Source organism: Phyllostomus hastatus, unplaced genomic scaffold (assembly GCF_019186645.2).
Source record: "Phyllostomus hastatus isolate PE091 unplaced genomic scaffold, TTU_PhHast_1.1 phas_contig_402, whole genome shotgun sequence".
Taxonomy (NCBI): domain Eukaryota; kingdom Metazoa; phylum Chordata; class Mammalia; order Chiroptera; family Phyllostomidae; genus Phyllostomus; species Phyllostomus hastatus.
Window position 1 is genome coordinate 2,955,765 of NW_025333873.1, and position 27,287 is coordinate 2,983,051.

The 27,287-nt window shown below is 40.7% G+C and overlaps 1 protein-coding gene across 9 annotated transcripts; it reads right to left on the reverse strand.

The window, feature by feature from the left end:
- Positions 1–308: 308 nt before the first annotated feature.
- ZNF512 (zinc finger protein 512) lies at positions 309–27,014 on the reverse strand. 9 transcript variants are annotated; one of them, XM_045844595.1, is made up of 17 exons: positions 26,906–26,983; positions 26,329–26,387; positions 23,373–23,414; positions 18,267–18,427; positions 16,681–16,746; positions 13,386–13,567; positions 12,667–12,762; positions 12,290–12,373; positions 11,498–11,622; positions 10,927–11,013; positions 10,420–10,518; positions 9,663–9,830; positions 6,422–6,613; positions 5,396–5,497; positions 3,953–4,015; positions 2,695–2,793; positions 309–1,996 (listed from the first exon to the last, which is right to left on the reverse strand). In XM_045844595.1, exons 5-17 carry the CDS (start codon positions 16,692–16,694, stop codon positions 1,685–1,687), a joined length of 1,623 nt encoding a protein of 540 aa, XP_045700551.1. In that variant the 5' UTR covers positions 16,695–16,746; positions 18,267–18,427; positions 23,373–23,414; positions 26,329–26,387; positions 26,906–26,983; the 3' UTR covers positions 309–1,684. The 9 variants fall into 9 exon arrangements, with proteins under 9 accessions (XP_045700551.1, XP_045700550.1, XP_045700549.1 ...); XM_045844594.1 differs by lacking the exon at positions 18,267–18,427; XM_045844593.1 differs by lacking the exon at positions 23,373–23,414 and having other exon boundaries at positions 26,906–26,980.
- Between the last annotated feature and the right edge of the window lie 273 nt (positions 27,015–27,287).

Sequence of the window (27,287 nt, forward strand, 5' to 3'; positions counted from 1 at the left end):
AAACCTCAAATAAATAGTATGATCAGGATAGTCTATACTGAGTCCTGCTGATGTCGGCCCCAGAAGAAAAGAAAAAAGGAGTGCCGGTAAGGGCCCTGTGTGAGACTGGGCAAGTTTGCTCTGCTTATTCACTTGAATCTCCAATGACTCCTTTTAGCCAGCAGATTGTGGGGGCTAAGGAACAACCAAGACAACTGCGTTTGGTACTTATTTCAAACTCATTACCATCTCTAGCCATTTTCTTACGCCCAAATACTGTATCAGCAAGGAGTCAAGTAGCAGGTCGGAAGTCAATGAAAAAGGAAACATCAATCTGAGAGTCATTTATTTGTCATTAACAAACATTTCCCAAGTCTTACTCACCAGAAATTAACATAACTTCTTCATTTCTCCTCCCTGACAATCCTCATCTACTGAAAGGGCTCTAAATGCGCAAGTGCCAATGAGAATGCAGAGTGGATATACCATGTCCTTTGCCTGTTTCAAAACAATTATCTAACAGCCCATTCAACATATCAGGTAGGCATGAGGTACAGAAAAGGAAATTTTTCTTTCCAACTCCAGAGAAATATCTACATCTGGTGTCAAAGTCTCGGGATTAAAGACGACAACACGTATAAAAGAGGATAGAGGGCAATATTCTCAGAAAATTCAGACAGAGGTTGACTAAAGGGAGGGATGAGGACTCAGCGGGGTACACACTAACAAGTGAGGTCGAGTTCAGGAGCGATGGAACGTGCGCCTTGGCTGCCAGTCTCAGTGGCATTAATTACCAGGAACACTAGGATTCTGTAACAAAAAAATCAGGGGCAGTCAACCTGGTAGTTCCCAATTCATAAAACTGAGGGAGGAAAACAAGCTTCAGGAGGACAGATTATAATGGCAGATGGGGCCTCAAGCCCCAGGAAAGTTGAGGCAGTAATTATTGCTTCTTCTAATTTCCCCTTTCCAGCCATTTTCATGTTCGGGACACAATCCTCCCAAGGCAGCTTGTCATGCCTGTGGGTCTAGTCAGTCACTATTACTTGGGACAAACAAAGCATTTCCCAGTGAAATTAGTGTAGGGAAGTTCTCGCTTTTTCATCCTAAGCCCGTTTTCTTTCTTTCAATCCTAAAACCATACTGAGAGAACCAACGCCCTCCACAAAGTTTGTTTCCCAAAGAGACTGGGTAACCTTATTACACGAGTGACAGCAGTTCTAGCTTCTAGGCTTGTAATAGCACAAATACAAAATGATTAATCAGTATTGTCTTAAAAAATTAATTGGAATTGTTTTATAAACTTGATGATAGAGACTACTAAATCAATGGACCTTCCAAGAACATTCTACACCCCAGGAAGGAAAGGACAAGCAGTGTTCTTAGTCTTGTACAGGGCAACCAGGGCCTACAGATGGCCTTAAGAGGGAGCTCTGTGGGCAAGCTAAGAGAAAAACAATGGACTCCAAACAGGAACAGCAGGAAAACCTACCAAAAAGGGTTGGGGGAAAGGGATTGTCAAAGTGAATAAGTAGGGAAAACAGTGAAATTTACACAGGAGGAAAGAGTGAAAGTCAGAGCTTTACACAAACAGCTGAAAGCGCAGACTTCTCTCCACTCAGCCCACGACTCGGTCCTCCCAGCCCAGGTCCCTGTGACAACAGCATCACTTCCGCTCTCCTAGAGGTGCGTTCACGCTGCCTGCCTATTTCCTCCCTCGTTTGTGATTAGTCTTTGGGGGCTTCGCTTTCTGGAACTGTGCTGGCGCTGGCTCCTGCTCTGGGTCTTTACAGGAGGTGGACACTAGCAGTTCCTCATTATTCCTCCTCTGGTCTCTCCCTCCTCTAGGGCTGGGCTCTGCCTCCTCCGGAAGCTCGATGCCAGCCTGCTGCAGCCGTCTCAGAGACCTTCTGCTGCGGTGCTGCTGCCTCCGCTTTTCTTCTTCCTGCTGCCGCTGCTTTATCTTCATTAGCTTTTCAAAGCTTTTGGTTGTTGTTGGGTTGACAACAAACCAGTCCTACAGAGGCAAAACAGAAACACTATCCAGTCAAAATGCAGGGTCAGCGGGCGAGCGTAAAGAAGGGGTGTGGGGAGAACTGGAAAAGGCGTGGTTAGGGCAGAACAGAGAATTTTTCATTTTTTCACTTTGAAAATTTACAAACCATCAGAAAGGTCACCACAGTTTAATGAACACTGAGATGTACCATTGTTCATCTCTCTCCTTCCTTCTCTGTGCTGAGCCATTTGCAATTGCAGACAGTACACTACTCCATCGCTAAATACTTCAGCATGTACCTGCCTAAGAACAAGTGTTTCCTCCTGCGTAACTACAATCATCATAATTCTAAATATTAACACGGACACATTACTGTTATTTAACATACTCACTATTCAAACTTCCCCAAATGTCTCAATGTCCCTTATACTTGTTTCTATGCAGTATTTTAAACAGCATTAAAACCAGGTTGCTCAAAGATGTGACAATACTAAAAACGGAAGAACAGAGATTGCTGTGAAATAAGAATTCCAGAAGTATAAATTCAGCCTGGTGCACATGCGCCTGATTGAACAGGCTTTAATGCCAACGTCTCCAGTAACCCCTTTACTTCCCTTTTCAGTCCTCGCCCATAGAAACAGATGCAAAGCCCGCCCCTCGCGGGAAGTATGTACAGAATCCATGGAATTACAAAATCTCTGGGAAGGCAGGATCCTCACCTCAGCGTGGACAGAGTTGATGTGATACTTGACACCACTCTCTGATACAAATTCTTTTTGACATAGAAGACACTTGTATTTTCCAGCCACAAAGTTTCCCTATTTTAAAAGAGAATTATTGGTAAAGAGAATTATTTAGGAACACATACCCGGGCTCTGTGTAGGGACTGTCATTGATGAAAAGGGGATTCTACGTCAGCAAAGGTGAGAAGGAAGAGAATCCGAAACAGTAATATACTTAGAAAAAACAGCTGGGCCAGACCATCGCCACTGTAAAACCATCCTAGTGCAAGTCTACACCAAACCCTCCCACCCCGTTCCACACGACCCAAAATCCTACTTTTATTATGTGATATGTCACACTTCCCTATCTTCTCTTGTTTCTGTCACTCCACTTCAGGTTCTCTGGTTCCTCCCCCAAAATGATCAAGCTCCTAAGTTCACAAGAGGCACCAATGTACAATTCTTCCCACTATATCCCCTGCTGCAAAGAGCACCTTGGAAATCCAGAATTAGCAGAGTACCATCTATAATACAAAGCTTAAGGGCTCAGAAGCTAAGATCAAGATGACAAACTCCTAAGCATTCCTGGACAGATCTGGTTTGGATGCCTACAACCCTCTTGCTGCCTTGAACTGACACTTCTCTCCCCTCCTGAAGCTTCAGGTTTCCATGGTGCTCCATTTGGGTGAGGAGATACTTCTGAAAGGGATTGGACAGTGGCAGCAATCCCCACGGCTGGTGGGTTGTAGGGCACCAGGGTCAACGTGGAAAAGATTCAGTGAGGTGAATGGCTGTTAGCCTTGACACCCAGGGATCCCACTTCCCATCTTCAGAGACTAGCATAGTTCAGATGGGCTTGTTTAGAGGATCTTCACCAATCCAGAGAGGTACATGCAAGTTGATTCTCGAAAGTTTAAGACCCAATGAGACAGAGCAGGTCCAGTGTGGGAGAGGCTGAGAGAGAAATTAAATGTCTGGTAGGGATTCAGAACTAACACATTTCTCTCCAAATTCTTTAACTGATATGACTTAAGGCTATGTTGGCCTTTTCTGTGTCTTGGACATACCCTGGCATCCCACCCAATAACAGAACAAGATTCTCTGGGACATCAAAAACTAAACCAGTCTCTGAAGATAACAGAAAACAGGACAACAAGCTGTTCAACTAAACTGAAGTCTCTTCTGTGTCAGACTATTTTAAAGGGCATGATAAGATAAAAGTCACGTTAAGATAATAGTTCAGAAAGGTACAAACCAAAGTACAAGAGCCCAGGTGAGCTTTAAGGCCAGACACACTACTGTAGACAGCCTCACAACCCTGAAAAAGAAGAAGAAAAAATAACATGAAGACTATACAAAAGAGCAGCCTTCTCTTAGCAATCAGGTCCTGGACACTGACCAACCCTACATTTGGACAAAGTCCAATAAATTATAACACAAACAGCCCTGGCTGGGGTGGCTCAGTGGACTGAGCGCCGGCCTGTGAACCGAAAATTGCCGGTTCTATGCCCAGTCAGGGCACATGCCTGGGTTGCAGGCCAGGTCCCCAGCTGGGGGCGTGTGAGAGGCAACTGATCGATATATCTCTCACACGCTGATGTTTCTCTTTCTCTCTCCCTTGCCCTCTCTCTAAAATAAAAGTAAATAAATAAAATCTTAAAGTAAAAAAAAATTATAACACAAACCGAACAGGAAAAGAATTCACAGGCAAACCACAAAAGAAGAAAAACCAATGAAAGGTAAAAAGAAATGAGGTAAACAAGTTGTTTACAAAAGATTAACATACTCCCTTCCCTACCACTTCTTCTAATAGAGAAACAGCAAATTACACAGTTAGGGTTTTGTGTTTTTTTTAATTTGCTTTCTTTAGTACAAATATGTCTTCTGTTTCTTGTATATCTATTCCTCCCCACAGTACTGAATCTACAGCTAGGTTATATTAAAGATGGCTGGAGCCCTGGCCAGGTAGCTCAGGTGGTTAGTGCAGTGTCCAGATAAGCCAAGGTTGTGGGTTCGATCTCCAGTCAGGGCACAGACAAGAAACGACAAATGAATGCATAAATAATTGGAACAACAAACAGATGTTTCTCTATCTCTCTTCCCCTCCCTTTCTCCCTAAAATCAGTAAAACAAAAAGCAACCAACAAATACATAAATGGGTGGAAAAACAAATCGGTGTTTCTCTCCCTTTCCCTCTCTTTCTCTTTTTCTTAAAGATGGCTGGAAATTCTCTGCCACTCTTCCCATCAAGAAGTGGAGTCTGTTGAACTTCTTGAATCTGGGTTACTCCTGTGATTCCTTTAAATAGAATGTCATGGAAAGATGCTGAACAAATTCTGAAAGTAGGCCTTAAGAGTTCTTCAGCTTCCACTTAAGTATTGTTGGAATACTCTGAAATACCAACCACTAGGTACCCTGTAGGTAATCCAACTACCCTGCTAGAGGGCGAGGCCATGCAGAAAGCCAAGCTTCCAGCTAAATTAGCTGCATCTTGGAGATGCCAGATGAATGAAACCTTTGACGGCAGCTGATGCAATGTACAGCAGGACAACTACCCTGAGCCCTGACAAAATTGTGAATTAAAAAATTGCTGTTTTAAAACCCACTGAGTCTCAGGTGCTTTGTCACAAAGGAATAAGTAACTGAAACAACAGCAGACATGTGACAAACATTTACTGAATAAGTAAGAAAGAACCACCTGGTTAGGACACTGGATGCGATGATACTTCTTGATATCAGACTTCCATTTATGTAGCACTTCCTGGCTGAAGGTAGGCAGCCCAGGGCGAGTATATTTTAACTACAAGTCAAGAAAGATTTTATTGGAGAAATCCAGCTTCCAAAAGACCCCAAAAGTGTCGCACCTACTCTTTGGGTTATGTAATTCTGAAGTTCCACAAGGCCAGGTTCCCAGATGGGGGCATGTGAGAGGCAACCGGTTGATGTGTCTCTCACACATTGACGTTTCTCTCCCTCTTTCTCCCTCCCATCTCTCTAAAACTAAATAAAATCTTCAAAAGAAAGAAAGAAAGAGTTCTTGATGCCCAAATCCGAGACAATTTGAGCAGCAAATAGCACTGGATCATAGGCCATAGAATAAAATAAATATCCATGAGTCTCTACTAAAGAAAAGGACAGATCTTTCTCACAACAGAATTCCAATGAATAATTATAGAATGAATGATGGAAATAAAAAATCGTCATTAAGCAAACACCGCAGTAATAACTGCTGCAGGCATGAATCACTGGCTGACGCTAAAGTAAGTGGGTAGAAGTATGATAAAACAGAAGTTAGTTATATAGTCTCAACCTCCCCCCAAATATTCACTGATTGCAAAGGGGAAAGTTGTAATTTTGCCACAGAAAAAAACAGGACAACACACCCTAATCAAGTGTGTGGCACTGACCTAAGCTAAATATAAACTACTGCATATAAATTAACACAGTAGAAACACACTAGGCAAAAACTAAGCAAAAAACAAACTTGGGACTCTCAATTTCAGTCCAAAATTAAGAGGCTCCTAAAAGGAGCTTCTGAAACAGAATTCCTCTAAGACCTACATGAATTTAAACGCTGGAGCTGGATCAGATGTGCTCCATCTCCAAGAATAAAGAGGCAAAATACTGTTTATCAGGTACTCACTCAAGTGCATTTATTTTTCAGTATGTAATAAGCACAGTATCAGACACCATCCTTCAAAATTAACACAAGTTTCTACCTTACCTTCCGATCATCAGGGACCAGATCCTGAAGAACCTTCCTTTTGGGCCACTCCTTGGCCAGCTCAGCAGAGGCCAGCTCCTGCAGGTGGTACACCGCTATCTTGGCAGAGCGCCTCTGAACGCGGCCCCCACTCTTTGACTCCAGGTTCATCTCTTTTAAGCACTCTGCCTGCCCCGACTCTGGAAAGAAGATCTGCAAAAATGAAACACAGCAGGACACGAGCCTGAGAAGCGGTTTCCATCAGAGCCAGTGATGACGGCTGTCCTTTCCGCTCTAAATATCAAAGAGCTACCGGCTTGCTAATAATCACTATCATAAAGCTACACCATCTTCACGTGTATTTTACTGGTAAAAAAAAGATTCTTGGCAAGATAAAATCTATTCTGTTGTAATAAGTGAAAGTGGTTCAAAGTCAACGCGACCATCATGCAAAGAAATGAATCTTAACCCACACCTCATGCTACAAACAAAAGTAAACTCAAAAAGGATAACAGCCCTAAATGTGAACAATAAAACTTCTAGAAGAAACCAAGGGAGAAAGTTTTTGTGATCCTGGCTATATGAATAGTTTTTATTTTTATTTTTTCAGTTACAATTAACATATTGTACAATATCATATCAGGGGTGTGATGGTTTTCTGATGTGTCGACTTGGCGAGGCTACAGCCACCGGTTATTCAAACACTAACCTAGGTGCTGATGGGAAGGTATTTTGTAGATCTAATTAAAGTCCATAATCAGTTGACTTTAAGTAAGAGAGATGTGACAGAAAGAAGAAGGGACAGGAGAGATTCAAAGAATGAGATTGACTCAATACTGTTGCTGACTTGAAGACGAAAGGGACCATGAGCCAGGGGATGGAGGTGGCCTTGAGAAGCTGAGAACAACAACTGGCCTACAGCAAGCAAGAGAATGAGGTCCCACAATTGCATGGAACTGCATTCTTGAACAATCTTAAAGAGCCTAGAAGCAGAGTCTCCCCTGCACCCCGCAGAAAGGAGTGGCCCTAATGAAACTTTGGTTCCAGCCTGGTGAGGCTCTACGCAGGGAGCCAGCCGAACCATTCTGTACCCAGACTCCTGGCCTGATGAACTGTGAGATAGTATAACAGTGTTGTTTAAGCCAATGTATTTGTGATTTTATTTTTACATCTGCAGTAGAAAATTATACATTGAGTTGGGCAAAAATATCTTAGATACAACAACAAAAGCGCTAGCCATAAAAGAAAAAAATATATAAAGTGAACTTTATCAAAGTTAAGAAATCTACTCTTCAAAAACACTATAAAAATGAAAAGAAAGGGTAAAGACTGGGAGAAAATATTTACAAAACATACCTGATGAAGGCTTTGTATCTAGAATATGTAAAAAAAATCTGAATGTATTAAAAACTTAACACTAAGACAACAAAAACTCCATAATAAAATGAACAAATGATTTTAATAGACACTTCACTAAAGATTGGCATTGCTAATAAGCACATGAAAAGATGGTCAACATCACTAATCAGGGAAATGCAAATTTAAACCACAGTAGCAGCCCTGACCGGGTAGCTCAGTTGGTTAGAACATCATCCTGATGCACCGAGGTCACAACCTCTGGATTGATCTCTGGTCAGGGCACACATGAGAAGCAACCAATGAATGCATAAGTAAGTGGAACACCAAATTGGTATTTCTCCTCCCCTTTAAAATTAATAAATTAAAAGAGTTTTTAAAAATTTAAACCACAGTGAAATACCACTACATACCTATCAGAATTAATCCAATGACACTAACAGCAGCAAGTGCTGAGAAGAATGCTAACAACAGGAATTCTCATCCTTTGCTTGTGAGAAGGCAAAATGGCACAGCCATGTGGAAAACAGTTTCTTATAAAGTTAAAAGTACATTTATCATATGACCTAGTAATCCCATTCTTGAGTATTTACCCAAGAGGAATTAAAATTTATTTTCATACAAAAACTTTTAAGTGAATGTTTACAGCATCTTTATTCACAATTGTTCCAAAATGGGAATAATCAAACATTCTTGAATTGGTAAATAGATAAATTGTGAGACTTTCATATTATGGAATCCTAGACAGGAATTAAAAGGAATAAACTAATGATATATGCCAACATATGAATGCATTATGCTAAGTGAAAGAAGCCAGGCTCAAAAGTTTACATGCTGCATGACTCCATTTAAATGACATTCTGAAAAAGCAAAACATGCCCTGGCTGGGTGGCTCAGCTGATTAGAGCGGCATCCTGTACACCAAAAAGTTGCAGGTTCAATCCCCAGTCAGGGTGTGTACAGGAGGCAACTTATTGATGTCTCTCCTGCCCCACCCCGACCCTCCTCTCTCTCCCTCCCTTCCTCTCGCTCTAAAATCATTAAATATATCCCTGAGTGGTGAATCAATCAATCAATCAATCAATCAATGAGAAAACTATAAAGACAAGAAATAAATCAGTGGTTGCCAGGCACCGGGAATGGCAAGAAGAGGAGCCGACTACAAAGGGACACAAGGGAATTTGGGGGAATTGTTAAATTGTTCAACACATTGTTCATGGTAGTAGCTGCATGACCATATGTGTATGTAATTGTCAAAACTTTTATAACTGTACACCAGAAAGGGTGAATATTACCATGTATAAATTACATCTTGAAACTTAAAAAGAAAATGAGGTGGGAGAGCCCAGAAATGTAATCAGGAAACAAAGTCATGACAATAAAACCGGTATATGGGACACATCTGGGCAGGTTCCCGGAGATTTTCCAATATGGGGGAATGCCTTAGGCTTTAAAAATATAATTAATAATGAGTTTACTTCTGCCTAGACTATAAAATGAACTTTGATTTCTCTAAGCTAAGAATGTTCGAAAGGCAGAAATCAGAGAACCAAGGAAGAACAAGGAAGAGAACAAAAGCATCCAAAAATTAAATGGGGATCCAAAGGAGGAACCAAGAATGTACGGCAAGCCCTGACTGGTGTAGCTCAGTGCACTGAGTGCGGGCCTGTGAAGCAAAGGGTGGCTGGTTCAATCCCAGGCATGTGGGTTGCAGGCCAGGTTCCTAGTAGGGGACACGTGAAAGGCAACCACACAGGGATGTTTCTCTCCCTCTGTTTCTCCTTCCCTTCCCCTCTCTCTAAAAAAAAATAAATAAAAATTTTTAAAAAATGTACAGCAAGATGTGGGAGTAAGCAGCTACCCCAGAATATACCCCAACGGGGTTTGGAAAGTAATCAGTACTCACAGGCCCATGCTCTGACCTCAGGTGATACGCAAGTCCAGCCTTCGATCTATACGGCTTTTCACAGTGGTGACACTTCAGGGTCATCTTCTCCAGCTCCGCAGCCCCTTTGCCACATTTTCTGACATGATACAGATATCCCATGATGCTGGTGAAGCTACTAGAGCAACTCTGAACACAGGAGAGAGACCTAAGCTATAATCTTACATCTTTTGACATGATCTCTACATTACTGAACAGCCACAAGGCATTCCACACCAACAGGCCCTCTGATGCCACTGGACCCTCTCCAACATTCCCCACGGGCACAGCCCTTGCTGTCCCTGTCCCAACAGCTGTTCTGTCTACCACCAAGCATCACATTCAATGTTCAGTCAACATTCAACGAACTAGGACTCTGAACTTCTTCTGTGTCAGAGCTTCCTCCTTAGTACTACGATCCAATTCCACCCCAGTATCAAATACCCAGCAATAGCAAAGTTCCTCACAGTAAGGTTACTAGGATCCTTTTCGTCACACCAAAGAAAGGCTGGTAAAGAAACCCCTTCAAGGACAGGGGAGAAAAATTTTTGGAAACAAGGAAGAAAATAAAGACGTATTAATGAGTGCGGGAGACCTGGAAAAGCAGGAGCCACTCTCATGCTGCAAGCTGACACAGAACCAGGTCCACGAGGGAGGAGAAGGACAAGTGGAAGAGAGCAATGGAAAGGCCTGGATCGAAGGCTCCAGGCAGAGGGAGTCGCTGTCCTGGGGCTCTCACCTCGCGCATGCACCGGAGCTTCCCCAGTCTCTTTAGAACGGTTCGGAGACGCTCCCGCTCGCTTGGCTCATCTATTTCATCTCCGGTCTTCAAAGTGGGCTGGAATGCATGAGAAGCAAACAAGCAGATAACTCATGGAAAAGAGAGATACAGAAAAAAAATTAAAGAAGAGTCAAGGGCTAGCAAGCATGTAAGCTCATGTCCATGAAGTCCATGTTACGTGACTCCGGCTTTCCCCATCGTCTAGACAGATGGGGAAGTAAAGAGAATGAGAATCAGAGTTCTAAGCCCCTGCCTCCCAGGATATGAACCTTCAGGACTAACCCAAACACACAAATACCCACGTATCCACAAGGGTTGCATTGTACATAAGCCTTCTATTAAAAGGGTTTTCTTTCTTATACCCTATAAAGTCCCAGAACCTTAGCCATCTCCACTGAGTTCTCGATACTCAACTAAGGCAGCCAAACACCCCGTAGGTTCGTATAGGACAGAAGACACTCTTACCAGACTATTATGATTTGCCATGACGTGGTACTTCATCCCTGCCAGTGAACGAAGTTGTTTCCCACAATGGTGGCAAGTAAACATTTCCTACAGTGAAAAACACCGCTCAGTGCCAGACCACTCAACACAGAAACAGAAGGTCACAAAGCCCTATCAAATGCTCTTGTCTGCATCTTGTTCATTTCCCAAACTCAGCAGTCAATGAATCTCAAAACCCCACAAACTCAGCGTCACAATCTCAAGGGCAAAGAAGGCAACTCATTTTTTAAAAAACAGGAACTACCATTTACTGAGTGCCAATATTTGTCAAGACATGGGGAGGAACTTAGCATGCATTATTTGTTTCTTGTCCTGTCACGGACCACCCAAAGTCGTAATTATTTTATCTCTATTATATAAATGAGGAAACTGAGGCTCATCTATAATTAACTAAATGATACAACTAGTGAGTGACTGAGTGGAGATTCAAACCCACGTCTGTCACCCTCCAAAGCCTGTTTTCCCTAGGACACAATGCTGCCTCTTCGCCACAGTGGTCAGCAAACCCAACACGGTGCAGAAAACATCTAACCTGTTTGCAGTTTTCCATGTGTCTCTTTAAGCCCTCTATGGTCTTCCTCCCCACCGCCTGACAGGTAGGACAGGAGACGCTGCCTTTGTCCACAATTTCTAAGTACCACTGCTCCTCTAAACTGCCTACAAAGAAGAGAAAAGAATATGACAGGACCTGCAGTATTCTCCAGAAACAAAAAGCACAATTCCGGAACTTAGGAAAAGTCTCACAAAATGGTTTTTTGCCTCTGTGGGTAAGAGACTCCTGTTGTGTATTAACTTCTAGAAGTATTTTATTTTTCAGACAGTGAGGAGTTTCTAAAACTTCTACTCAATTCCCCGTGATAAAAACCATCTGAGAAGCATGCAAACCCCAATGACTTAAAGAACTAGGCCACATTCCTTACCCAGCTTTATGGAGGTGTAACTGACAATGGGCAACATTTTTCCCAGCAGCATATAATAACAATGGGATGCTGAGTTTTGTGACAGCCAGTTTGCTGAGTGTTTCCTATGTGGCTGAGACTTTGTTAAATGTTTTGTTTTGTTTTTATCCCATTTAATCCTCACAATCCTGACTGCCTTTGTTATCCCTATTCAGAGACAGGGAAACTAAAGCTTGCAGAAATTAAATAAACTGGGGCAGAGGGGAAAATTAACGGACCAAGAGCCTGTCCAACCTCCAAACCAATGCCATTCATGCCTGTCTCCTTAAAGAAACGCATTCATTGGTGCAGTATTCCTACCAACAATAACAACAAAGTAGGAATAAGAGAACTGGGTCCCACAGAGCTCCCGACCGAAAGCGTACCTGCTGCATACACTGGTGGCTCCTTCCGAATGCGACGAGCCTGGGGTTTGGGGTTAGGTTGGGCTTTAGGCCGTTGCTTCCTCCCTGACACAAGACAGAAACTTGAAGCCTGACGTGTTGCCTTTGCTACCCCCTCTCTAGCACCAAAATCTCCTCCCGCCTCATCTCATCACCCTATGCCCCAGCCCTTTCACCAACCGACTCCCTTAAATCATGACAGAAGGGGAGAGTAAAATAGGGCAGGAGAGAGGCCATGCCTTGCCCGAAAATCAAAAGGGTTCAAAAGTGCTTTAAGGGCCAAACCCCAAGGTCTCTCTCGCTCAAACGACATAGCCCAGGCCCCCGGGAGAAAAGAGTTAGCAAAGTTACTCCCTTACCATAGAGCTTATGCTTCTTCTGAGGAAATTCTCGATAATCTTCATCTTCTTCCTGCCTGGGTTTCCTTTTTCCTTTGGTTGCTCCTCCACCTGACCCTGAAATACCATACAAAACCAGAGGAAAACCTAAGTATGGTAAAGAAACACCCACCCAACTGCCTCCCAAACACCACTCATCAAAGGGAAAGGTCAGCGGCAAGCATGGGCCTCACAGGAATGTCTATGACGTTGTCGGGAAGTTGATGTAACTTTTTATTTACGGGCTTGCCCTTCCCTTCTCCTTTTTTAGTGTTCTCCACCACGGTGTGCTTTGTTTCATCTTGATTTGAGCCTAACACTGAAGCCGAATTGTTCAAAATAAAGGGCTACTAAGGCCCTTGAGGCTATGACCACCAAGAAAATTTTACCTAGAACGATGCTTACATCAGCCCCTGAACCCTCAACAGAGGATTAAATGAGAAGAAGGGGAAAGAAGTTCAAATCATGAAGAGGAAAGGCGGATAAAATCTAAAGGAGTGAGAGCAGCAGAATCTCACTCTAACACAGAGGGATGGTTCACGAAGCTAACAGTATGTGATAGCCTAACACCTTAAGAGATTAATCACTAATGAGAAACACGTGTGTGGTACTTAAGCCCTTAAGAGCCACTTACGAAGGCTACCTGAATATATAACTTAAGAGAGTGCTCTGTCTTTGGAACAAAATACTGAGAACGATACCTTCAACAGGGGGAGTTGCAGCTCGCTTGATCCGTCTCATCTTCATCCAGGAGGTAGATTTCCGAAAGGATGCTGGAAAATCACTTACTGGTTCACATGAAGAGGCAGAAGAGGAGCCGCTTAAGGAATCATCGTGAGGAATAGTGTACTGGAAACTGTTATCCTTTATGGAGCACTTGGTCCTGCCATCACACAAAGACACATGCCACAAAGGAGAGCATGAAATGAAGTTCCTATTAATTACTTTGTATCATAAGCAGATAACCAACCTGGTTACCCTTGCAAAAACAAGAAGTCTGATAATAACAGAATTTAGATTTTAATCTTCAGACAATTACAAGGGTTGATTTAATACAACACATACAACTAATACTGGACTTCATTATAATCAGAGAGTAAGCTGTTCACGTGATGAGTACTCTGAAGTCCAAGTAGGCACTCCTCCCTAGACTCATCCAAGAAAGGGAAGTAGTCTAAGTAATAGGGTGTTCTGCGGCCAGATGATCCCCTGGATCTATACCTAGGTATGTCCAGATCTCCCTATGTCTCTGACAGAGGGACAGTAACTAATATCCCTGAGAATAAAGGAGGAAAAGAACAGTTTATAGGCTCTAGTCTGACCCATGTTCCTTCTCCCTTAGCCTCTTCCCTAAACCCTTATGTCAGAGCCCCCCTATCTTACTTAGGCAACATGATACTTAGCTTCTACAGCTAAATGAAGGGTGCCATCTTGTCTAAGTTAAGCTTGCCCTGAGAAGTCTGGTATACAGTTGTACCCAAATTCCCAAATCCAAGACAAGTCCATATGTCATTAACAAACATTACTGAGTAACTACAAAGTATCTTCTAGGTGGCTCAGGATGTGGTAGAGCAACAGTTGTTAAAGTGTGAGGCCACTGTACATTTATGGTCTAGAAAGGTCATGCTGGAGGCCGTGTGGAAGATGATACACGGAGCAAAAGTGAATGAAGGAAGAAGTGTCAGTAGTTTGTAGCAAGTATATGGATAAGAGATGACAAGGGTTTGAACTAAGACTTTGTAGTAAAGTTAGGCAGACAGATTCAGGATAACATTTAGAGGTAAAGCTGATAAGAATTACACAAAAAAATTTTAGGAGCAGAGACTTTGAAGAAACTCAGGTGACTATTCTTAGGAAACTATTTAAGTAAAATGTGATGGATACCTACTATGGAACAGTAGGTAGTTGTTAGAAGCAATAAACCATTTCTACACAGAGACATGAACATAACTAAAAAGGATACTATTGAATGAAAAAGGAAACAGAGTAAGATTTACAGTACAATGTTAATTCAGTAAATTAAAAACAAATACATATTTAAATAGCACTATATTATAAGAATTCATATATACAGAGATAGGCAAAAGTAGGTTTACATTTGTTCATATGGAAAATAACACAATAATTAATAAGTAACAATATGAGAATAAATTGTGCTTCATGTACTCACAACCATAAGCCTGCTTTTACCCACCCCTGTATTTAAGGGTAAATATCATACTTATTGACATGGTTCTCAGTGGGAGGAAGGGGATAGAAATAGGGATAAGAACAAACAACAGGGACTGTAGGTATGAATGATTTCTAGCTCTCTGCACCTGAGGGGCAACATCACAAATTTCATAGAGAAGTCCTGGTCTGGCGTGGTGGCATAAGCCCACCACTCCTGCTGATTACAGCCAAACTCTAGACTCTAAAAAGTAAACAAGGTCAGGCAGATTGTGAAGAAGAGTCAAAACTGGGAGAAGTGGTCCTGGCTGATATGGTTCAGTAGATTGAATGCCAGCCTGCAAACTGAGAAGTCACTGGTTCAGTTCCCGGTCAGGACACATGCCTGGGTTGCAGGCCAGGTCCCCGGTTGGGGGTGTGTGAAGGGCAACCAACTGATAGATCTCTTGCACATCAATGTTTCTCTCCCTCTCTTCCCTGCTTTAAAATAAATAAATAAATAAATAAATAAACAAACAAACAAATAAGAAAGATCTTAAAAAAAAAAAACTGGGAAAAGTGACTGACGTAAGGATATGTTTCCCAGTTTTTCCCCCCCTCACACGTGGCCTTGCAACAAGGGTGGACTCCATTTGCAAAGCAGCGTAGGGAGTCTAAATTCCAATGGAATCTACACCTTTCTGGCCATAGAAACCAGGAAGAGACCCCTAGAGACTACAGGGGAACAGTGAAGAAGAGATAGGCAAAAAAGAGATCCTATAATCTTGTGTCTGAATCCACACAAGTCACAGCTTAGCTTGAACTATGTATGTGCGGGGCATATCCAAACCAGCTAGAGCAAAGGCTTTGAAAAGTGAAGTGAGATTTGAACAAATGCACAAATCTCAGGCTAACACCTGAGCTACTAGTGTGTGAAAACCCAAACTAATGCAGCAAAAGCTTTAGGAGTAAAACAAGATTTGAAACACCCCCAAAAAGTCTCAGACTAACCTGTGAGCTATTTGTGTACAAAACAGGCCTAAACTACCATAGCAAAGACTCAAACTGACATTGAACCAATGCCCCCTGAAGGCAAAACAGAACTTACAGTTTGAACCTAAACAGGTTACCTGCTAAAATAAAAACGTTAACACTTCCCAGAAGTCTTAAAAGACTCAGGAGCTATATATATAACAATCACAATATTGATAATAAATGCAAAAATTACGCAATACACAAAGAACCAGGAAAATTTGAGCAATTCTCAAAGAAACAGATGATTAAGAGATGTCAACCCCAAAATAATCTAGACATTGGAACTATCACAGACTCTAAAGCAGTTATTATAACTACGCTCCATGAAATAAAGGAAAACACACTTGAAATGAAGGGAAAGGTAGGAATTTTCAGCAAAAATTAGAAACTATAAAAAAGAACCAAATGAAAACTCACTAGACAGGCTCAATAACAGAACAGAGACGACAGACGGAAGAGTCTGTGAACCTGATGAAAGATCAATAGAAATTATCTAAATGAATGAAAAAAGACTGAAAAACAGCCAAATAAACCCCAAAATCTGTGGGTCAATATCTAAAGGCCTAACTTAAGTGTAGTTGTAATCCTAGAAAAAGAAAAAACAGAGACTGAAACAGAAAAACACATGTGTATAAAACAATGATGGGAAATCTCCCAAATGTAATGAGTTTAGATTGAAGGAGCTCAATAAACACTTAAAAGGATAAATCAGAGAAAACACACCTAGAGCGTCCAGCGTGGTGAATACCTGGAGATTTGGAGAGGGCGGAACACTGAGAGAGCGGGGTAGCTCTGCATCCCCTTCCCACATACCTTGCCTTAAGCATCTCTTCCACCTGGCTATGCCCGAGTTACAGTCTTTTGTAATAAACTGGTAATCTAGTATATGAAAAAGAAAAATAAACAAAAACACACTTAGACACATCTTAATGAAACTGTTCAAAACCAAAGATTAAAAGAAAATCTAGAAAGCAACTAGAAAAAATTACATATTATATGGAGGCAACAATTCAAATTATCATAGATTTCTCAACAGAAACCATGGAGGACAGGAGACAGTGCAACACCACCTTTTAAATCCTGACAGAAAAGATGCTATGAAAATATCCTTTGAAATATTTCACCAAGTACAGAAAAACTAAGAAAATTTGTCAACAGGGCTGCTTTATGAGAAATGCTAAAGAAAAGTATTCCAGCTAAAGGAAAATGATACCAGAGAGTTTGAGAATAGAGAGGAACAGAAATGGTATTGGGTTTTACACACACATACACACACACACACACACTCTTTAAAGCAGAATTTTAACATCACCCGTTTAGGTTCTCAATATACAATGAGGTCTGTCCAGAAACAGTCCAGCCATTGTTAATATAACAAGAGTGGTTTGTGTTACATCGATGTAACCTGGCAGCCAAGGAGAATGGACTGGAATGCACATGTGTGAACGATGACTTCACTGTACTAGTGAGTGGGGGCCATAGATGCCATTGAGTGGGCATGTGTACTATGTGGCTGGGGCATTCAAAATGACTGAGTGAATAGAGCAACAAATCTGCATCAAATTTTGTGTTAAGCTTAAACATTCCTTCTTAGAAATTATTCAAATGATTCAGAAGGCCACAGCTACGGGCAACTGGTGATTGGCAGCTTCATCACGACAACGTGCCTGCTCATGCATCACATCTTGCATCATGCAGTTTTTTGGCAAAACATCAAATCATCCAGGTGACTCAGCCCCCTACAGCCCAGATGTGGCACTCTGAGACTTCTAGCTTTTCCCAAAACTAAAATCACCTTTGAAAGGGAAGAGATTTCAGACCATCAATGAGATTCAGGAAACTATGACAGGGCAGCTGATGACACTGGGAGAACTGTGTGAGGTTCCCAGGTGCCTACTTTGAAGGGGACTAAGGCGTCATTATCCTTTGTACAATATTTCTTGTATCTTGTATCTTCTTCAATAATATTTCTATGTTTCATATTACATGGCTGGATACCTTCTGGATAGACCTCATATATAAATATAATACATATGACAGCTCTAACTTAATGGTTAAAGGAATCTATATGGTTGTGAAGTTTCTATATTTAAGCAAAGTAATAGGATGTTAACTCTAAGTGGAGTGTGGAAGGATAGGTACGTACACTGTAATTCCTAGAGCAACCACTACCGACAAAAATCAAACAGATAAAATAAAACGGGACACTAGGACTTCCGGCCAAAATGGAAGCATACTTAGACACACTGTGCCTCCTCGCACAACCAAAAGGAGGACAAGAATTTAAAAACAAAAAACAAACAGAAATGACAGAAAATTGAACTGTATTGAAGTCTGACAAAACCAAGGAATTAAAATAGACACAATCATCCAGACCCGTAGGAGCGGCGGGGACTCACGGCAAAATGGCAGCTGGAGGACCCAGTGAAGCGGTGGATCGTGGAGCAGAAGGCGCAAGGCAGCAGCTGGCCGGCAAGGCAGCAGCTGGCGGGCCCGGCAAGATGGCGGCTGGTTGAGCAGGCAGTCCCACATTCACGTGCGGATAAACCAGGAGAAACAACTGGGGAGGGAGACAGGCCTCACAACCCAGGGTTCCACTGCCGGGAAATAAAGCTTCAAACCACAGACTGAAAACACGGGTGGGGATTAAGGCTGCAGTGGGAGAAACGCCCAGCCTCACAAGAGAGTTCCTTGGAGAGACCCACAGGGCCCTACAACGTGCATAAACCTACCTACCTGGGAATCAGCACCAGAGGGGCCCGATTTGATCATCGGTAGCCGCGGAAGTGACTGACGTCCGGCAGCAAGCAGAGCAAGGGCCACTGTTCCCGCTCGGACCCCTCCCCCATTACGTCACAATGCAGCCACGTAGACTGACCCGCCCTGGTGAACACCTAAGGCTCCACCCCTTATACATAACTGGCACTCCAAGACAAAAAAAAAAAGAAGGCCCAAATGAAAGAACAGATCAAAGCTCCAGAAAAAATACAGCTAAGCAACAAAGAGATAGCCAACCTATCAGATGTACAGTTCAAAACACTAGTAATCAGGATGCTCACAGGATTGGTTTAATTTGGTCACAAATTAGATGAAAAAATGAAGGCAATGCTAAGTGAAATAAAGGAAAATGTACAAGAAACCAATAGTGATGGAAAGGAAACTGGAACTCTAATCAACAGTGTGGACCAGAAGGAAGAAAGAAACATTCAACCAGAACAGAATGAAGAAACAAAAATTCAAAAAAAAAAAAAAATGAGAGGCTTAGGAAACTCCAAGACATCTTAAAACGTTCCAACATTCGAATTATAGGGGTACCAGAAGGAGAAGAGGAAGAGCAACAAATTGAAAACTTATTTGAATAAATAATGAAGGAGAACTTCCTCAATCTGGCAAAGGAAATAGACTTCCAGGAAGTCCAGGAAGCTCAGAGAGTCTCAAAGAAGTTGGACCCAAGGAGGACCACACCAAGGCACATCATAATTACATTACCCAAGAGTAAAAATAAGGAGAAAATCTTAGAAGCAGCAAGAGAAAAGGAAACAGTTACCTACAAAGGAGTTCCCATAAGACTGTCAGCTGATTTCTCAAGAGAGGCCTAACAGGCAAGAAGGGTCTGGAAAGAAGTATTCCAAGCCATGAAAGGCAAGGACCTACATCCAAGATTGCTGTATCCAGCAAAGCTTTCATTTAGAATGGAAGGGCAGATGAAGTGCTTCTCAGATAAGGTCAAGTTGAAGGAGTTCATCATCACCAAGCCCTTATAATATGAAATGTTAAAGGGACTTCTCTAAGAAAAAGAAAATAAAAAGTATGAACAGTAAAATGACAGAAAACTCACAGTTACTAACAACCACACCTAAAACAAAAACAAAAGCAAACTAAGCAAACAACTAGAACAGGAAGAGAACCACAGAAATGGAGATCACATGGAGGGTTATCAACAGGGGAGTGGGAGGGGGAGAGAGTGGGAAAACGCACAGAGAATAAACAGCATAAATGGTAGGTAGAAAATAGACAGGGGGAGGTTAAGAATAGTATAGGAAATGTAGAAGCTGAAGAATTTGTATGTACGACCCATGGACATGAACTAAAGCAGGGGAATGTGGGTGGGAGGGGGTGTGCAGGGTGGAGGGGAATAAAGGGAGGGAAATGGGACAACTGTAACAGCCTAATCAATAAAACATATTTAAAAAATGGGACACTAAATATTCAAAAAAGAAGGTATAGAGAAACAAAAAGCAGGGTACAAAGAACAGATAATAAAATGGGAGACCCATATCCAACCATATTTAAATGCTTATGGTCTAAACGCTTCAGTTAAAAATCAGACTGACGGGGTAAATAAAAAAGCAATACCCTAGAATATGATGCTTACAAGGTACACATTTTAAATATAAAGACATATATATATTAGAAGTAAATGGATAAAAAATTATACCATGCAATCAGCAAACACAAAAAGGCTGAAGTGACTATTTTAATTTCAGATAAAACAGACTTCAAAACAAAGAATATTCCTGATAAAAAAAGGACACTTCAAAATGATAGAAGTAACAAATCATCAGGAAGACATAATTACCCATTGTATGTGTCTATAACAGAGGCTCAAAGTACACAAAACAAATTTGACAGAATTGAGAGGAAAAACAGATCATTCTTTACTCCTAGCAGAAAATGTTAAGACCTCCTCCTCTCAGCGACTGACAGAACTACACAAAAATTCAGGGAAGACATAGGAGGTCTGAATGGCACTAACAGCCACCTTGTTCGCATTAACATTTATGGACACTATTCCCAACAATCACAGGACACACATTCATGACAAGATTTATGGACACTATTTCCAACAATCACAGGACACACATTCATGACAAGTGCATTTACCAAACAGGGCATATGCTGGGCCATAAACTTCAAACTTAAAAAAGTGAAAATTACACATGTATTCTCTGACCACACCAGAATTCAGTTAGAAATCAAGAATAGTAAGATATCTAAAGTTAAAAGAAGAAGAAGAATCTGGAAATTAAACACTCTACTTCTCAATTATTCATGGGTCACAAATAAAATCACAAGGAAAATCTGTAAATATTTTCAAGTGATTAACACAAAAATGCACATATCAAAATTTGTGGGGTGCAATTAAAGCAGTACTTAGAAGGAAACATATGTTAGAAAATGATCTAAATGCTTATATTAGAAAACCAGTGACTTAAGATTTCCTCTTAAGAAACCTTCAAAAGAAGAGCAAAGTAAATAGAAGGAAAAACATAATAAAGAGGAGAAATTCATCAATCATAAAGAAGACAATAAAGAAAATCTGGTTCTCTGAAAAGACAACAAAATTGGCAACCCTGTAGGTAAACTGATCAAAAAAGAGATATCATAAATAGCAAATGTCAGGAATGAAAGAGGGGTCGTCACCACAGATCATATGGACATTAAAATAATAAGATAGTAATTTGAACAATTTTATGCCAATAAATCAACAAGAAAAATGTCTTGAAAAATACAACTTACCAAAATAGAAAAAAGAAACTAAAAAGCTCTATATTTTTTTTAAAGAAATTGAATTTGTAAAGCAAAACCTCTCATAAAGGAAACTCCAGGCCCAGAAGGTGCCGTGGTGAAATCCCACTGCGGTAAGGTTTTTAGAAAAGGGGGACACATGGATCAAAAGAGGAAAAGTAAAACCTCCGCCCCTTACTTGCAGATTAAATGTTTGTTTACAAAGAAGATTCTAGGGACTACACAATCACTAGAACTAAAAATAAATTTAGCAAGTGGTAGAATACAAGGTTAACACACAAAAATTAACTGTATTCTTAGATTATAGCAACAAGAAACTAAAAATGAATTTATAAAAATAATACAATTACAAAAACATAAAAAAATGTAAAATACCTAAGAACCATTCTGACAAAAGACATCCTACACTTTTATAATAAAAACTACAACACGCTGGTGAGAGAAATCAAAGATCTAAGTAAGTGAAAAAATACAGCATGCTTATATATCAGAAACTCAATATTGTTAAAAATGGCAGTTCTCAAATTGACCTATACGTTCCAAATAACACCAATCAATAATACAGCATTTTTTAGATGTTGACTGATTCTACAATTCATATAAAAATGCAAAGAATCTAACATAGCCAAAATAATTTTGCAAAGAATAAATTTCAATGACGTACCCTATCTAATTTTAAGATTAATTCTAATGCTACAGGATCAAGACACTTTAGTACTGGCAAAAAGACAGATGAGGAGAGTTCAGAAACACACACGCCCCCACATATATGTTCAACTGATTTTTGACAAAGGCCAAAATTAACTGAATAGGGAAAAGAAAGTCTTTTCAACAATTGGATATACAAATGGAAAGAAATTAACATTGACCTTTAAGACACACCACACATAAAAATTAACTTTGTCCTCGGGTGAGGATTAAAAAAAAATTAATTCTCAAAATTTACAAATTAATTCTCAAAAATTAATTCTCTAAATTACATTACGAGTCACAGACCTAAATGTAAAAGCTGTAATACTTCGAAAGGAAAATATAGCAGAAAATCACTTAGGGATGGGAAAGTTTTCTTAAATAAAATACAAAAGAAAACAAAGAGAAAAAGAAAGCCCTGGCTGGTTTGCCTCAGTGAATCAAGTGTCAGCCTGTGAACCAAAAGGTCACCAGTTCGATTTCCAGTCAGGGCACATTCCTGGGTTGCAGGCCAGGTCCCTGGTTAGGGGCATGTGAAAGGCAACTGATCAATGTACCTCCTGCACATCAAAGTTTCCCTGTCTTCCTCCCTTCTTTCCTCTCTCTCTCAAAATAAATAAAACTTTTTAAAAAAAAGAATACAAAAAGCATGAAATGAAAAAAAAATAATGTTTTTATCATTTTTAATGATAAATTTAAAACCTTTGTTCTTCAAAAGACACGATTAAGCAAATGAAATGCAAATTATGAACTGGAAGGAAGTATTTAAGGAACATGTATCAGCCCTGGCAAGGTGGTTCAGTTGGTTGGAGCATCATCCTGTACGCCAAAAGGTTTCGGATTTGATTCCCAGTGGGGGGCCTATGGGGGAGCAACCAGTCAGTTTCTCTCTGCATGGATTTTTTTCTTTCTTTCTCTCTCCTCCCTTTCTAAAACATCAATAAACATAACCTCAGGTGAGGATTAAAAAAATTTAAAAAAGAGACATGTATTAGACTATGGAATTGTATTCAGAATACACACACACACATATACACATGTATTGTTTTTTTAATGCTACAATTCAGCCCTGGCCAGATAGCTCAATTGTTCAGAGCATCGTCTTGATACACCAAGGCTGAGCATCCGATCCCCAACCCCGTCAGGGCACATACAAGAATCAACCAAGTAATGCATAAATAAGTCGAACAACAACCCCCAACCCCCTCTATCTCTTTCTCCTGCCTTTCTCCCTTACTCTCCCTCACTCTACAACCAATTTTAAAAAAGAAAGAAAGAAATCTTACCATCCGAAAGAACATGAATGGACCTAGAAGGTATGCTACGTGCTGTAAGTCAGAGAAAGACAAATACTATATGATTTCATTTATATGTGGAATCTGAAAAACAAAATAAACAAACTAACAGATACAGAGAATATTTTGACGGTTGCCAGATGGGAGGGGCATGGGGAGATGGATGAAAAAGGAGAAAAGATTAAGAACTGTAGTTAAAAAAAGCCATAGGAATGTAAAGTACAGCATAGGGAATATAGTCAACAATATTATAATACCAGATATGGTGTCAGATGGGCACTAGATTTGTCAGGGTGATGACTTCCTAAATTACATAAATGTCTAAGCACTACGGTGTATACCTAAAACTAAAAATAAACAGAAAAATAAATTATTTTAGAAAAACATAATGAAACACCACTATACACCCTTTAAATTAAAGACTTACTCTTGAACACTGCTGATAGGAACATAATATACCACCATTTTAGAAAACATGCAATCTTATAAAGGTAAACACATTCCTGACATATGACCCAACCATCTTAAATGTTAAATACCATCTTGGATATTTTTCCACACAGAGACTTGTACATGAATGTCCGTAGAAGCTTTATTGTAATACCTCCAATTTTTTAAAAAAGGATTTTATTTATTTGTTTAGAGAGAGGAGAAGGAAGAGAGGGAGAGAAACATAAATGTGTGGTTGCCTCTCATGTGGCCCCCACCGAGGACCTAGACCACAACCCAGGCATGGGCCCTGACTGGGAATCGAAGTGGGGACCCTTTGGTTCACAGCCCATGCTCAATCCACTGAGCTACACCAGCCAGGGCCCCCCAAATTTGAAAATAACCCAAATATTCATCAAGGTAGATGGCTAAACCAATGACATATACATAATGAAATTTTATTCAGTAAAAAATCTATTTTCATTAAAAATAATTATTCTACCTGAAAGAAATCAAGCAAAAAGACAACACAGTGTATAATTTCATTTATATAAAATCCTAGAATGTGCAAACCACTGTACAGTGAAAGAAAACAGGTTAGTGGTCTCTGGGACAGTAGGAGGAGGGATGGGATGCAAAGGGACATGAAAAAGCTTTCGGAAGAGGCTGAAATATTATCTTGACTGTGTTGACAATTTCACAGGTACTTACATATGTCAAAGCTAATAATGCTGTAAACTTTAAATGAATACAGTCTATTGTGCTTTGCTTATATCTCAATAAAAGTGTTAAGAAATATTTTAGATGGGAATTGGCCATCCTCTAGAGCCAAAACCTACCACCCCAAACAGCAGGAACCATCTTTACTGGAACAACTTCATAGTGTCCACAGGCCATTAAGAGTCAAGTCTCATGTGATTCCTCCTAGGAAATTGTCCTCACAGAAATTTCTTTACTGTCAGTGGAGGACTCAGATATAGCTATCCCCCTTTCATGAACATGCGTGAGCATAGTTAAAAAAACAATTGTTTATATGATCAGCGTGATTAACATTTTGGGTATTAAGTCAACATGGTTAGGAAACCCCTCCAGGTGTCCTTTATTTTTAAAGGACTCAACAAAGCAGTTCTGAAGTATTTTATACTTATACTACCTATCTATTAAGTCAGGGCATTTCATTATTTGTTAAAAACCAGATTCATCTCAAATTTCTCTTTCCATAAATATGACAGAAAAAAAGCTTTTGGTTCGAACAATGACCACAATAATTAGCAACTTGATAACTTGTTGTCTGTGCCGCTACTTTTCAACCTCTGCTTCTGATCACAAAGACGAAAAATTTAACCTTATTTTCAATTGAGTTCTGATATATCAAGAATTTTTAAGAACTCCTAGTTCACTCTCTAGCTATAAATATTTAGATTTCATTAACAAAGTATTTTAGGTAATCTCAGTATCATTTGCAGCCTTTTATTCTACCCAATCCTTAAATGCTGATACTTTTCTCCATGGTTTCATCCTCCACTCACTTCTAGTCTCACCAATGGTTCTCCAATTTCACAATCTCCTAGGGAGCCAGTTAAAAATAAGAATGTCAATGTCCTAACCCCAATGATTCTGATTTCGATTAGTAAATGAGGGCCCATTAACCTTTATATTTTTTAACAATTACTCACTTGCTATCTCATTAAATTATTTTTATTTGTTTACCTCTTGTTCTCTCTTCTGAAAAAAATCTCCCTTCCCTAACTTTCAAGTCTGACTTGCTCTGTCATACCTTCCCTTCTAGGCTATCACTCCCTTTCCCCAAAGGCTATATTAAATTCCTGTTGAAAAATATTGAATTATATTGTACTGTGTTAATCTACTTGTCTATCTCCCCATTGAGACTGTTGGTTCTGTGTTTTTTCATGTCTATATATCTAACCCACTACACAGCTGGAACATAGCAGATATTTAATAAATGTTATCTGAATGAATTAACCCCTTCCAATGAGTATCTAGTTAACAACCACCTTTTTGTCTTAACAAGCATGGGAAAGCTTAGCACATTCAATATACAAAATAATACACAACTGGAAGCCAAGTAGTTTGAAAATACAAGGATTCCTTATGGTCGTTTTTATTAGTCCCTCCCATGTTCCTCAATGTATCCATGAGCACATAAATTCAAGGCTACACCGAGCCATATGTTCCATTCTTATTATGATTCATACTTTTCTTTCTCTCTCTCTTTTTTTTTTTTTGCAAGCTAAGTTTTTCTCTAAGTTTAGACCCACACTGCCCAATAAAGTAGAGGTTAGCTACAGGTGGCTACTGACATTTAAGTGAATTAAAATTAAGTACAATTTGAAACTCAATTTCTGATACTAGCCACATTTAAAGCGCTCAAAAGCCATACGTGGCTAGAAGCAACAGTACTGAACAGTGCGGATACAGAAAATTTTCATCATCACAGATACTTCGAATGGACAGCCCTGGCGACAGTTATAAACGGACCTCAGAAAACCTCACTTACTTCTTAGCTCCCACGATCCTCGTGCTCCTCTGCTGCTTAAAGGACGTGGGCCCCGGGGTCTGGCAAACGCAAGCACATATGTGAATGCTACAGACCTCTGAACCTTGACCATAAAACGACAATCCCCCTGTGCCCAGAAGAAATGAAGCTCTCCCCGGGCAACTAACTCAAACGGAAGAAGGCAGGAGTTTTTAAGGAAAAGTATTTGGCCCTATCTTCCAACAGAGTGACAGTAGGTGACAACACCAGAGCCTTCATCTCCCCCATTCTTAACGCCCTGTCTGGATAGGGATTTTAAAGCGAGAAGAAAAGAGAGGACAACGAATATGGGAACACTGCATATATAAAAAGAATAGAAGCTAATGACAATCTGGCGATGAACTGAGTCCAAGGAGGTGAGGAACAGGCAGCGAAAAGTGAGGTGAAAGAAGGGGACAGGTAGATCTGACCTAGAAGGGTGGGGCCTACGATGGGCTCTGATAAAACCAATTGTGAGCTTAGAACAAAAGCGAGGACCGCGTGTTGCAGGCTCGACAGCGCTACCTCCGAAGCATAACGGTCAAATCGAGAAACTCACGGCGGGTACTGCACCGAGTCTGGAAGACATCACTCCCTCTCCACGCCTAACAAATCCACCCAAGGGCTCCGGCCAGACCAACGCCACTTCCGCTCTCCTCTCCTTTCCCGGATGTGGAGTCTGTACCGCCCAATCCCGTTCGCTCGTCGACTTCCGCCTAGCGGCTTTCCAGGGGGCTGCGGCGTGAGTCACGTGAGGGATCGCCCACCAATTCCTCTGAGACCCCGCCCTCTGGATTAGGTTGTGGGACCCGGGGGACTGTGAGTTGGGGGTGGGGCTTTAGTCTGGCCCCTGGACCCTCGCCTTTCGTGTCCCTCCACCCTCCATCCTCCACCGAGTACGACGAGTGGTCTTTCTACATGGACAAGGAAATCAGTTATTG

Coding starts and splice junctions, on each gene's coding strand:
- ZNF512 (XM_045844591.1), bottom strand. CDS start 26,935: ATGTCTTCCAGACTCGGTGCAGTACCCGCC. Junction 9,831..10,419: donor AGCTCCGGTGCATGCGCGAG/GTGAGAGCCCCA, acceptor TCCTGTGTTCAG/AGTTGCTCTAGTAGCTTCAC. Junction 1,997..2,694: donor TCAACTCTGTCCACGCTGAG/GTGAGGATCCTG, acceptor TTGCCTCTGTAG/GACTGGTTTGTTGTCAACCC.